Genomic DNA, 13,132 nt, shown 5'->3' on the forward strand with positions numbered 1-13,132 from the left:
TAGGTACTTTTTGGAATTTTTGACTTATAACGAGTAATGAGCTACTACTATATAAACATGATCATCATATCATTGAACCCTAATTTAATGTAAAGAAGACAAAAATAACTCATGCATAGATTTCTTTCGTACAGTTTTGGAAGAGCATATATGTTATTTAAATATTATATTCCGTATGGTTTAACGTAGATAAAAATTTGTGTATAAACAACCTTAATCATCAACATACCTTAGTTAAATATGCGGAAACGCGGCAGCGACAACTTGCAATTATTGGAACCTTTCAAAAATTTATTGATATTCTAGGGTTCTTTTCAAAGTAGGATTTTTGTTTAAATAGTCAATAAGTACATAAAAAATAACACACAAAGAATGAACTTCTGTAATAGTTTAATAAATTTAATTATTTATAGCAAGACCGATTCCTATTTAATAACCAAGCAAGCACCGGTTGAAATTTTTTTTTTATAATTTTAAATACGCAATCAGTTATAATTAGTTTGAATCTAGCAATAATATCGATTTAAATAAAAAATAAATTTTGATTTACCAATGTACAAACATTTTAAGTTTTATTCAAAATATGTACCAACTATAATATATTTTCCGTAAAAAATTCAAGTCCCGAGTCACGCTTAACCATTTCTAGGAAACAAAAAAAGAGAAAAAAAGTTAGCGCCAGAGAGTTCTAATTATGACAAAATATGTCGGTTATTTGAAAGGGCAACCCCATTTTTTCAACCCGTGATTTATAATAGTTGATGTAACTTGATTTAAACGTATTTTAATTAAGTCATATTAAATGACTTCTTGCTATATATTATTGTGTAATAAATTTGTCTCGGAGCTTCCTTATTATATTTAATAATAGCTTAATGAGGTTTGACATACGAAATATATTTTGTACCTGCACCGTCCTTCTTATACTCAAAAACTTGCAATAGTCCTTTAATATTGAGTTTTTGTACTACGCGATTCGAAGATTGTTATATCACAATGGATGGATATTGAGACTTCCATCCAAATTTCATACATGCTGTACCAGAAATAGCGACATCAGTGCTATATACAGTGTATATTACAGAGTAGGTACCGGAACAGGCTTCGATCACCGCCGTAACTTCAAATATTACATGGCATAAGTTCTGATTGCCATTGAAAATCAATGTAATAGAAATGTGTTACGATTCCCTGAGATTCCGAAACGAGAGTTATTTTTTATTAATCATCATAAATGCCTTAGTGTTTCAGCGATAAGATGCTTTTATAATAGATCTTCGCTGTAGAATGATAACCTCGTATGTCCAGAGAACATTACAGGAATCGAATAAAAATCATTTCGTCAGTGTTCGTAAAAATATTATTAAGTGCTTTTCAAGGGCAAAATCTTCATTTTATTTGGAATATAATTTGTGGCCTCCACTCCATTGTCGCCCCGAGGCAGCCAGACCTCTAAATCCGGCCCTGAACGTATTTGAGTAGTCTCATATAGTTACAGAATTCAAATTTTGCACTTATTATTTCATTACAATACCATGATAATAAATAAAAACTAATAAGATGCAGAATAGTATTGGCCCAACAATTGGTATAAAGGTTAACTTTAATAATAAGCTAAAAATCATAGCTAAGTTTTATAGATGTAACAGAAATAGTAACTATTAATTGAATTACTAAATATATTCAACAATACACTCTTGATTCACTCAAATCTCTAACAGGCCATTAACACAACCATAACCAATAAAGTGCTTGGAGATACATATAGTATCTCCATATAAAAGCATCCTGTAATTGCGTTATGTATACTGGAGGATACATAACGCAATTACAGGACGCTACAAAAATGTAGACTGCCAGAAATTATAATTTAAACAAAGTAATCTCGATATAAGTGAATGCCTTTTCTCTTTAATCAAGCTAGTTAAAAGTCAATTTTTTAGACATGTATCTCATGATTGAAAACTATGCATCAGATATAATTTGATGCTTGCTTAAAATACGATATTTTTTAGTATAGTGGGAAAAGGGACAGGCGGTTCACCTGATGTTAAGTTATACCGCCGCCCATGGACACGAGTGTCATGCAAGAAGGCTCGCGTGTGCTTTGGCCTCTTTTCGAGAAATGGTACGCTTTTTTCTTGAAGGACATAAAGTCGAATGCTTTAGTGGACAGCTTCGTAGTGGTGGTGCCACTAAACACAAAACAAAAGTAAACAGTAAACACTTGTGAAATGACGGACGTCGATGTGATACGGGTGGAATTTCGTATTCTGCCTCGACATCTGATCATTAAACCATATAGATATTCAGGAAAACAATCAAACATACCCAAAGGAAAAGCTAGTTCATCTTAATTATCGTTCAATCCACTTGAAACTTTCAAGCCGACGCGTCCAATTAAACAAACTAACTAAATAATTATCGCAATTAATGAGGTACCTCATAACTCAATCCTTAAATAAATTCAACTCTTGCGCATGCCACGCCCTCTCAGCCCATTGGCTTATAGCTAATTATATCTTTGGTACTTCGGAGCCAAGACTATTTGCATCTTTTAAGAAATCCCAATCAAACATAAACTTTATCTAAACGCAATTGAGATCAAACTCCCTCAGCCGTTTGCTAAATGTAGCATACAAAAGTGTCATCCAGATATACACCCATTAGTTCAAGCTTTTCATCTTAATTTCACATGGAATCGCTGCCAGATGTTACGAATTCACTCAATAGTGTACTGTATCGTTAAGTCAATAAAGAACAAAATAATTTGAAACATGTTTTAAAAGTGTCTTAAGATTTCAGTCTTAGTATTTCGAAGTGACAAAAACGAGTCGTTAGCTTTCCAATTAGTTAGAGTTATTGCTTCTCCCAAATTTGTTGTAGATTTTACACTTTGAGGGCCAGTTGTGTTTGTTAAGTGCACTAGAGACGTGTGAAGTGTAAAAATGAGTGTTAAAGAAGAGTCTATGGAGAAAAGTGAAAAAGAAAGAACTGAAACGAAACTCCCGTTTTCCATAGATAGTTTATTGGCTGATAAATTTGAATCTCAATCGTATTTTAAAGATTCAGGTGATGAAAGCAGTGATTCGGAACAGTTGGATGTAGAAACGTCCGTCGGTGATGCGCAGGAGTTTGCAGATAAGGCTGAATTTCAGCAATCAGGTATGAATATCAAATTGGAAATATGTTTTAAAAATAAAGAAACAGTATTATTTTAAATCAGTATCAGTGCGGATACAACCCCTTATTATATAAGCCTCAGATTCTTTGATCTTTTTTTAATAATTAATAATAGTACAATAGACAACTTAATAAAGTTAAAATTTAAACTAAGAACATAATATTAGCTATAAACAAAACAAGAAAACATAAAACCTGCACCTTTTTTATACAAAAATATGAATAATGCAATATATACATATACAATGAAAAATATCGATTTCACATGGCCCTCGCAGCCCCAGTCTCTCCAAAATTACCGTATTATATACCCTACCTCTGAGAACCTTAAAATATATAGGATATAAAGGATGATATAGAGCAAGCCCTCCTTACCTCCAACTTGTTGTTGTACTATACAGAAGATAAATAAAGGTGTATAAAAATCCTGATAAAATCTGTTCCGGTAATCTGTTTAAATATTTACATGAGCTTGTATTATGTACATATATTTATATCTAATAAATTTATTTTAAATTTGCTTCATCATTACAGAGTTTTTTTCTTGTCAAATCATATTTATGTACTATGACCTCGATTATTTCGTCAAAGAGGTTTTTTGTTATAATATTAAATTATGTCAACGTAGGTGTAAAACTATGATAATTGAACTTAAATATGTATGTAATTCCCTATATCTTTTAAAAACCGTTAGTCCATATTGCTATTACATCTGCGACCCGAAATTATAATCTTTTTTTGATTAGTTTCACCTTTAAAATTACCGGTGATTCTTTACATATGTACGTATAGTTAACTCTCTTTTTAAGATTACTATTATACAACCAATGACAAGAATAGCTGATGTTTTATTTTTACGAACTTCATTTGTTTTACAAAAACTGTAGATGAAGTAAGCTAAACATGATGTTTAGCCTACATTAACTAATCAACATAAACTATATTGATTTCCGAGACACACTCTAATATAAATTAAGGTTCACGTAGAAAATCGTTGGAGTATACAGAAACTGCCATCAAAAATGTCTTACTATAGAGTCCTTTTTTCAGTAGAAAAGTTACCTTACCAACTAGTAAAAACAGTGTTGGTGTATTAGCTACAGCGTGCGATTATCATCCCTGAGGTCGTAAGTTCGATTGCCGACTGTGTACCAATGGACATTCTTCCTCTGTGCTCATTTAACATTCGCTCGAACGGTGAAGGAAAACATCGTGAGGAATACAGCTTGCCTTAGACCCAAAAAGTCGGCGGCGTGTGTCAGGCACAGGAGGCTAGCCCTTACTTGCCTATTAGATAGACAATTCATCATGAAACAGATACAGCAATATGAGGTTCAGACCTGAAAAGGTTGCAGCGCCACTCATTTATTTTAGTTTAGTTTAGGTACTTATCAGGTTACTAGGCATTTTTATCTTTTAAGTTTTTAAATTCATTCGTAGAACTTAAAAATGTTGCTTATTTTCAATCAACTGACCCAAGTCAGCCCTAAATGGCCGTCTCCCGCATTCCGTTTCCTAAGTGTTTAATATCTACGAATCCAATCAAAATAACTACAAATACGTACGTTAGGCATTTTTTTCAATGGAGTTAATGATTTCTTACATGAGTTTCGAGAGATTTCTTCGAGAAATGAATAGCGTTTGTGATTTGAAAAAAACACAGTTAAGTAAAATATTTTAATTATTTAAATTGTTTATACGTAATGTACGTATAATGTGGTCGACAAATTAAGTGGGCCAGTATCATGGAGTTCGCAAATCGTTTTAAGGGGTTTTTTCTTCCAATTCTCCCAATAAAAGTACGTAGGCATACAATGCCCATCTACCCAAAATATGAACAGTTCCTACATGCCGAGACTAATATCATACTTTGATCTCACATAAAATCGATTTTGTATTATCATCGTCAAATTAGTATAAAAATGTTTTTAACTCTAAAACTAAATAAAATTCGAGTAAGTAATATTACTCTGCAACCAAATGTTGAAACACAAAACCTCCTAATATATTTTTTTAACGTCGACGTTAAAAAACAGAAGAATTTGACGCCTTTGCACCTTTTAGCCTCATTGATTTTTACGCTGTGAAATTTTCACGCAACAAAGTGACAGAATATTTTTATATATACCTAAAATTTATTTATTAATTGCCTCTAATGTACTATGCTTCCACTGACTACTCCCAAAGCAATAATATATAATATTCTAATGTGTGAGTTTTCACTGACACTTTCTATGCGACGAATGCTATAACATTTTCCAACCGCAGACATTTTAAATATTTACAGTCTATAAATTCTTTTCACCCAATATAAAGACTAATAAAGACCTCAATATTTTTTTTAAATTGCCTGCAAATTGACGTGTACAAAAAATAAGCCGCGCTAATTTATTTATGGTCTATTACGATAAATTATCAGCAATTTAACTGCGCGCGCGTCTCAAATTAGCTGATTCAATTGGTTCCAATAAATATGAAACAACATCACGCGCACACAAATGTACCACTGATGTCTCATTTTCTAAATTTATTACGAAAAGATAAATCTCTTCGCCTCCCGACTCTTGTTAGCTAAATCTCTCTCCCCTGTAATTACTCACTGTTAAAAAATAAAGATGAAACGACACTGTCTCAGATTTAAAATTTAGTAAGTAGTCGGAGCTCATTAAAAAGCTGTAAATATATTAAAAAAGCGGATGAGGGGTTTCTGAACGCCATCTCGTCTGTCATAATATCGGTGACAACTTTATTTTTTATTTTTTAACAAAAACGCTACAAACGATACTCGGCCATAACTCTATTTACATAAAGTGAAGTTAGGTTTGTATCCGTGGAAGCTATTTAGAGTTGCTATTTTGGCGCAAAATAACTTTTCTCGATGATAGGTGACGATGTATCGACATTAATTGTTCTACCAATGTCGCAGCGTTTACAAAACATGTATCAGCCATGTTTATCTTTCTCAAACGGATGGCAAGTTAATTTTATCCCCCTAATTAATTTACGCGCCACAATATTAGAACAGATGTGATGTATTGTGGCTTGTGTTTTATGTCCATGAATGTCAGAGGAATGCATTTAATATTTAATCATTGCGTTTATACTACAAGTCCTTAATGTAAGGCGTAATTGAGTTTTCATTGATCGTACAGTTAGATATTATTTATACATACGTACGACACTTAAAAGTAAGTAACATGGTACAAAAACGTATAGATAATATAATATACTTTAGAACTATTTATTTTTTAACGAGATGTTTGGAGAAAATATTTTATCATGTTAATATTTTCAGTAGTATTTCAGGCAGTATAAAAAATATTGAAGAATAACTATGTATCTTAACTAAATATGAACATAGACACTATTTTTATCCTTATATTAATTTAAAAAAATCAAAATCAAAACAGCTAACCACGGATAACCTAGAACAATTTGACGTTTATTTTGGCGCGCTCATTAGCGCGGGAAACGATTCAAGATGGCGTCGAGTGACATGTTGATAAATTGCCACTAATTATTTTGAGATGAGAGTGTTTATTGAGGATGGCTGTCAGGTGACGATGTCTGGCGTCCGCTTAGGTTACAATTATTGTAAGAGTTTCATATGAGTTAATTACTTAATTACATAAGCATTTTTAATTTCTTTTTAAGGTACAATTATTTATCTAAAGATTGCGCATATTTATTGTGATCTTTTTAAGTAGTGTTGTACAAATGTTGTTATTCACAATTCAATATTTTGTTTGATGTAGGGTCATGCAGTACCAGAGGAAAACGTGCTAGAACAGCTTTCAGTGCTCAACAAATTAAAAGTTTAGAAGCCGAATTTGAAAAGAACCGATACCTATCTGTCGCCGCTAGGGGGCGTTTGGCTAGGCAGCTAAGACTTACAGAGACACAGGTAAATTTTGATTCACTTGTATACTAATTTTAGTAATTTATTTAAGCATGAACAGTCAATTGTTTAGTATAAATTAGCATTGGCTTCTCATTGATATGATAAATTAACCCAATTTGAATTTAAAAATAATTGCGTTAGGCATTATGATAAGCCTAAGAAAGAAGTATAAGATTCAAACGATATTTTTTAAATTTCAGATAAAAATTTGGTTCCAAAATCGTCGAACTAAATGGAAAAGAAAATACACAAACGAAGTAGAAATATTTGCACAGCAATATTACAGTAGCTTAGGTATTGTAACACCCCGGCCAATGTTTGTCGGAGACAGATTATGGATCTTTAATTATCCTAACAGACTTCCACAGTGGAAATCATTAAATATTGCCAATATAAATGCACATGGACACGTGATTGATAGAAACCTCTATCGGAATGCTCCTAAACCAGAATTCCTTGGTCCAAATGAAAGATTTTCAAATTGGGAACGACTGTCAGCTGTCAAAGCTCCCGCCCAAAATCGTCTATGCCCAGTACCTAGCGTCTACTCAAACTTAGCACAGAGGAGTATGGATATCTATAAAAATGGAATTTTAAATCATAATAACCAAGATTCAAACGTAGATCACTTAAGAAGACTGGAGGAAAACTTTAGTATTTAAGGTGTTGTGATAGGGAATAATATGTACCAAAGAGTTTTATATGCCAAAAAATAAAATTAAGTGATAATAATACAATTTTTTTTCATTTAAACAAAACTTAAAAATCAGTCATATCTTTATTTTCTACAAATCCGTCATCAAGTATTTTAAACATATCGGTTACCACATCCGCAACTTCCAGCAATGGTGACGATGCCACCCGCTGGTAGGTCACCAGCGAAGCGTACAGCACCGAGTATGGGCACCTGTCCCGCTACCATAGTGGTACCAGCTACTGGCATCTCTCCGGCTACAGCTACGTCACCAATGCCTTCGCCGCCGTACGCACCGATACCCGATTCATATGCCATTGGAGCTGGGACCAAAGCTGGGGCATTCCACATAGCTGCATTACGAGCCATTCCATATTCAGCGGCAATCTCTCTTTCAACTGCTCTTGCTCCGTACGCAGCAGCCATGTCTCTTTCCATCGCTCTGGCTCCATAAGCGTATTCAGCAGCCATCTCTCTTTCTAAAGCTCTTGGGCCATTGTTGTAAGATGCAGGTGAATCGCAACCATACCATCCAGCCAATTCAGCGGATGCTGCTGTCAAACCGGCTCCTGCGGAGTTCCCGAGGCCAAAGCCATTTCCGTATACTGCCGGTCCAATGAGTGTGGTTAGACCATTCTGAAATAAGAAGCATGTTTAGAATAAAACCTTTTTTTGGATTAGTTTCACTGCCTTTACTGAGAAAATATTTGATAAAACTTTTTCATTTACGTACTAAATAACTTAATTAAATTTATTTAGATGTACGATATTTTGTACATTATTTTATATTCGTGTATTTTATATTAAATATGTTACATTAATTGCAAAACTCGTATTTTTAGATTTTTGTTAGATCCTATACTTTTATTTTATACCTTACCTGAATTAAACAAGCTTGAATACAGAGGAATAAAAAGGTGAAGGAAGACATGTTTGTAAGTTGTGTGTAATGATTTGTTAACTCTGTTACAACCCTTTTATACAATTTTAATACACACTACGTTTTAGGGATCCTTTGATCAACTTGCTTGTTCGGTTTTTGTCTTAGTATTAAAATACAAAAATAATTAACAGCGTTAAAATAAAATATATTTATTTTAAGATAAGATAGACAGGTATCACGTCATTAAATTCGAACCTGTAGGAGTTGGGAACTCAACGGCAAAGAAGACAGAGGGTGTAGGCCGAGAGAGAAATCCGGCGTGAAAAACTCTCGGTACTCTTTTATAAAAGCAAATCATCAAACAATTTTAAAACAAATATAGCAAATTAATTAGAAGTAGCCTGCCCGTTCGTTTGGCCATAATATTTTTTTTACTTAGCCTACCTTTTTAAAACCTAAACCAACAGATGGAACATTTCACATTACATAGAGACTATTCGTTTTCCAGAATAAAAACCTTAGTATCGTAAAGTTTAAATTATAAATTGCAAAAGGAATTCGTATCACAGACCCTACTTCGTCTGTCAGATTCATCTTACGCCACTGGACCTGGGACTAAATTCTTTTGATTTGAAAATTATTAAAAATCCCTACAGAACCATAACAAAAGAAAAATAATATAGGCCGCAGTTAATTTCGACATGAGAGGTTAATAAATAATTCTTATAAGTAAAACAATAAAACGTTTTAAATTGTTACACAACCACATAATCAAAATTATTTGGAATTTATGTTGGTCAACAGTGATAAAATCTTGTATAAAAATGGACCAATCAAAATTTCGTGTATACATTTGGACATCTCAATAATCCAAAATGGCCGCTAAAGCAGTTTTGGTTGTCTGCGCCCAAATTCTCTTGGTCCAGGTAAGAAAAACAATCATTTTCAACGTAGTCGTAGATGATTCAATATTTTCTTAATAAATGAATATGTTTTTACTCGTAGTACGATTAGAGGCGGTTACTTGATTTAAAGCCATAATAGATTTATAAAAGAGTTATAAGAAAAATATTTGTAGTTCACTAAATTACATGTTTATATTTTTTTAGAGCATATCCTGCTTATATGCTCCATTCGGACCAGCAAATTGTCTTGCTGCGAATAGCGGCTCAGTTGCTGGATTAGCATCACCCTTCGGGCTCCTAAATGCCGCCTACGGACCAGGCATGCTTAACACCCCATACGCCCCATTAAACGCCGTAGCATCCACTTCAGCTTCTCATGGTGGACCTTTACCGGTAGCAAGTTCATCTCCTCTTCCACCAAATGGTGTCTCAGTACTGTCCGAAAACAGAATTGAAGGCCCATTGGCTGTGGCTGGTGAGCTACCATTCTTGGGAACCGTAGCCCTAGAAGGACCTCTGCCCACTGTGGGATCTGGAGCTGTCAACTTTGGGGCCGGAAACGGAAATGTAGCTATTACCAGAGAGGATGCCGCTCGTGGTAACGGACGCTTCGCATGGTAAATGTATAAACTGACATTTTTCGAATTTGGAAAACTAACAAACGATAAACATCACATGAACTGAATTAAATTATTTGCGCAAGTACTTTCTGTTTTGATTTTGACCTACATTTAAATAGGAAACACGTTTAAAAATATGAATCAAATCGATAAACAATTAATTTATAATTAACTGTGCATTCGTACGTGAGAAATTTGCAATTTTATAATTACATCTATATAGTTTTGTTGCATAAGCAATTATTAAGCTTCGTTATAATTCTCTGTAATTTGAATGACGTGATGTATAATAGACGAAGATAAATGCCAATAGAATAGAAGTGAAAGTAGGAATATTTGTATGTTATACGAAAAATATATACAACCCTTAATTTCCCTCCTCTACGATCAACCCCTATTTTTTAAGACAGCTATGTGTCCTAGGAATAATATGACCAGAACAACGTTTGCCGGGTCAGCTAGTGGAATTAAGCCTAACAAAAGGGCTGAATGCTAGTTGACAGTAGCGGTGACATAAGATAATTTAATACAATTTCACCTTGATAAGTGACAAGAAGCCTAGATTTACCGATCTATCTACATCAAAAAAAAAATAGAAACAATTATATAAATTCGAATGTTTCAATAACACAGACTCGTGACTATTTCTCGAAGTAAATGGATAGAAGATAAGAATTTTACAACCCTGAAAATGGCTTTTATCTTGATCTAAAATTTGTATTGCCTAGGTAAATATTTATCATTGAGATTGCTACGTCCACGCTTAAACTCTACCAATTGTAAATAGAGGCACGTATCTCGGGCATCATTCAGAAATGCTAATCACAACCTTTCATAGCTTCTTGTTATTTTTAACTTACGCCTACAATAAAAGTCATAATAAATCATTTACCGAAAATTTACTCGGCTCATTTTCACGTGTAACAAGAGTTTCCCAAAAACAAATGACAAATGAATACAATATGTACTATATAAGGATGGATAGAGGACACCAAAGAGTCCAAAAATTAACATTCAAAAAAAGTTTTCAGTAGCAATGTTTTTGACTGGCCAGTTTTAAATATTATCAGTGTTACAGAGTACCTAGTTGTTTTTTATTTAGTGAAATTTATTTATGACATTTTAATATTCAGTATTTGCAAATGCACAAGTAATATGGAAACAAGAAACTACTTGGTTTAGTTTAAATTTCTTGCGTTTTACCCTATGTATATCTTTTCTTTCCTTATAAAGCCTTCCAATGCAACCCTTATAATTTTTGACACTTGTGTTTATTTGTAATGTAACGAAGTTTTAATAAAAAAAATGGCCTAGTTCAACATTTCTATCCTATTGTTTGTTTTCGTTCTGAAAACTGGAATGAAATTTAGATAATTCACAATATAAGTTTTCTAATTACCAGGCCACCGCCTATATAAAGAATAATGAAATCAGGTATTTGTAAATAAAATGTATGAATAATTCCAAAAAACAATTTATTCTGTGATAATCCTCTCCTTAGTCTTGCTTTACGCCTAAACCCAATAACCTTTCTCAATCCATTTTTGACCATCTGAGTTAGACATCTAAATCCAAATATTGAATAAATGTGTCAATAACTAATCGATGGATTTAATAGCCATCTGTCGATGCAAGCTATCCATGGTAGGTCGGATCGGTGTATGTGCCTACCTGTCTATGAAAATGACAGTTCAACTGTGCCGATATCCTATTTTAAGATTTTAACTTACACCAGTTTTTAAAATAATTATACAGCTTTTCGATATGTTTTAAATATAGAAATTTATATTTTCATATTATTTATACGGTTTTATTTACTATTTTTAGGTTATATTGTTTATCAGATATGAGTGTAAAGAGCGAAGAGATTGCATTCAATCCGTCGCCAAAAATGGATTGTCTTCGTAGGGTATGGTCATTGATTTGTAGGTTGGTTTTCAATCTGAGATTGTGGATTAATTATTGGGTCCGGGCGTTAGAAAATATGGCATTTTTAACAGGCGTATCTTCCACCACCTGAGTGACCAGCAATGGTGACAACACCACCAGCTGGAAGATCACCCGCGAAACGAACAGCACCAAGTATGGGCACTTGTCCAGTTACCATTGTGGTACCAGCAACCGGCATCTCTCCGGCTACTGCTATATCACCAATGCCTTCTCCACCGTATGGGCCGATACCAGCTTCATACGCAGCTGGGGATAGAGATGGGGCTAATGGTGCAGGGGCAAAAGCAGCAGGGGCAAAAGCAGCAGGGGCAAAAGCAGCAGGAGCAAAAGTGGAAGGGGCCAAAGCGGGAGCGAAAGGTGCACGACCGAAAGGCGCTGGGATTCCTGTTAAGCCCGGGGCACAGCCGAGGGGACCAGAAGCCAAAGCCGGATCAGCGATCCAGCAGAATACATTCTAGAATAGAAAATAAAAAAAAATCTAATAAAAACTTGATGAACTAAGCAAATTGTTCTTACTGCACCGTTTCGCAATTAAACTTAAAACATTATATAATTTCTATTATAGGTTTAGTAAGAATAGTTTATAACACAGAATATTTTGGCATAACAACTAACTGACTGACGGCTAACTTTAATGTTTATTTTAACTGTCAAAGTTAATTTCAAAGTCAAATAACTTTATTCATATAAACAAGTACACTTATGACCGTCAGAAAATACGTTAAATTAATTCTAAATTCAAATGATTCCGCTTCTTCAATAATTTGCTTATCCTGTATCTGACAGTTTTTTTTTAAAGGAAACTTTATATAGATAATAAATATATTAATAGGAATTGCTTACCTGGACCAAGCAAGCTTGGATGCAGACCACGAGAAGAGCGAAGGTAGACATGTTTATTTATTTTCAAAATAAATAATGTCAAATTCTTCAAAATCCTAACTTATATACTGAGCCTGATTTCTGGTATTTCGAAATCAAATTTGTAATTCGTTG

General features: G+C 33.6%; 3 protein-coding genes across 3 annotated transcripts; 2 read left to right on the forward strand and 1 right to left on the reverse strand.

The window, feature by feature from the left end:
- The first annotated feature begins 2,836 nt into the window (after positions 1–2,836).
- Positions 2,837–7,829, forward strand: LOC110993630 (homeobox protein MSH-B). The gene is made up of 3 exons (XM_022259965.2): positions 2,837–3,165; positions 6,939–7,087; positions 7,285–7,829. Exons 1-3 carry the CDS (start codon positions 2,949–2,951, stop codon positions 7,744–7,746), a joined length of 828 nt encoding a protein of 275 aa, XP_022115657.2. The 5' UTR covers positions 2,837–2,948; the 3' UTR covers positions 7,747–7,829.
- A 4-nt stretch (positions 7,830–7,833) lies between these two features.
- On the reverse strand, positions 7,834–13,065 carry LOC110993536. The gene is made up of 7 exons (XM_045630859.1): positions 12,980–13,065; positions 12,185–12,590; positions 11,586–11,596; positions 9,958–10,174; positions 8,917–8,999; positions 8,659–8,775; positions 7,834–8,414 (listed from the first exon to the last, which is right to left on the reverse strand). The coding sequence occupies exons 1-7, from the start codon at positions 13,028–13,030 to the stop codon at positions 7,893–7,895; spliced, it is 1,407 nt and encodes a 468-aa protein (XP_045486815.1). The 5' UTR covers positions 13,031–13,065; the 3' UTR covers positions 7,834–7,892.
- On the forward strand, positions 9,497–10,271 carry LOC110993631 (chorion class B protein Ld34-like). Its single transcript, XM_022259966.2, has 2 exons — positions 9,497–9,587; positions 9,771–10,271. Exons 1-2 carry the CDS (start codon positions 9,537–9,539, stop codon positions 10,185–10,187), a joined length of 468 nt encoding a protein of 155 aa, XP_022115658.2. The 5' UTR covers positions 9,497–9,536; the 3' UTR covers positions 10,188–10,271.
- Positions 13,066–13,132: the final 67 nt, after the last annotated feature.

The sequence above is a fragment of the Pieris rapae genome, chromosome 13 (genome assembly GCF_905147795.1).
Source record: "Pieris rapae chromosome 13, ilPieRapa1.1, whole genome shotgun sequence".
NCBI classification, from domain to species: Eukaryota; Metazoa; Arthropoda; class Insecta; order Lepidoptera; family Pieridae; genus Pieris; species Pieris rapae.

Bases quoted from the DNA above. Each gene is read 5' to 3' on its own strand.
- LOC110993536 (XM_045630859.1), bottom strand. From the start codon at position 13,030: ATGTCTACCTTCGCTCTTCTCGTGGTCTGCATCCAAGCTTGCTTGGTC. The intron at 12,591-12,979 runs GTAAGCAATTCC...TTTCTATTCTAG, and splicing joins TCCAAGCTTGCTTGGTCCAG to AATGTATTCTGCTGGATCGC. The intron at 8,776-8,916 runs GTTCGAATTTAA...CCTAAAACGTAG, and splicing joins TGAGTTCCCAACTCCTACAG to TGTGTATTAAAATTGTATAA.
- LOC110993630 (XM_022259965.2), top strand. From the start codon at position 2,949: ATGAGTGTTAAAGAAGAGTCTATGGAGAAAAGTGAAAAAGAAAGAACT. The intron at 3,166-6,938 runs GTATGAATATCA...TGTTTGATGTAG, and splicing joins GGCTGAATTTCAGCAATCAG to GGTCATGCAGTACCAGAGGA. The intron at 7,088-7,284 runs GTAAATTTTGAT...TTTAAATTTCAG, and splicing joins TAAGACTTACAGAGACACAG to ATAAAAATTTGGTTCCAAAA.
- LOC110993631 (XM_022259966.2), top strand. From the start codon at position 9,537: ATGGCCGCTAAAGCAGTTTTGGTTGTCTGCGCCCAAATTCTCTTGGTC. The intron at 9,588-9,770 runs GTAAGAAAAACA...ATATTTTTTTAG, and splicing joins CCCAAATTCTCTTGGTCCAG to AGCATATCCTGCTTATATGC.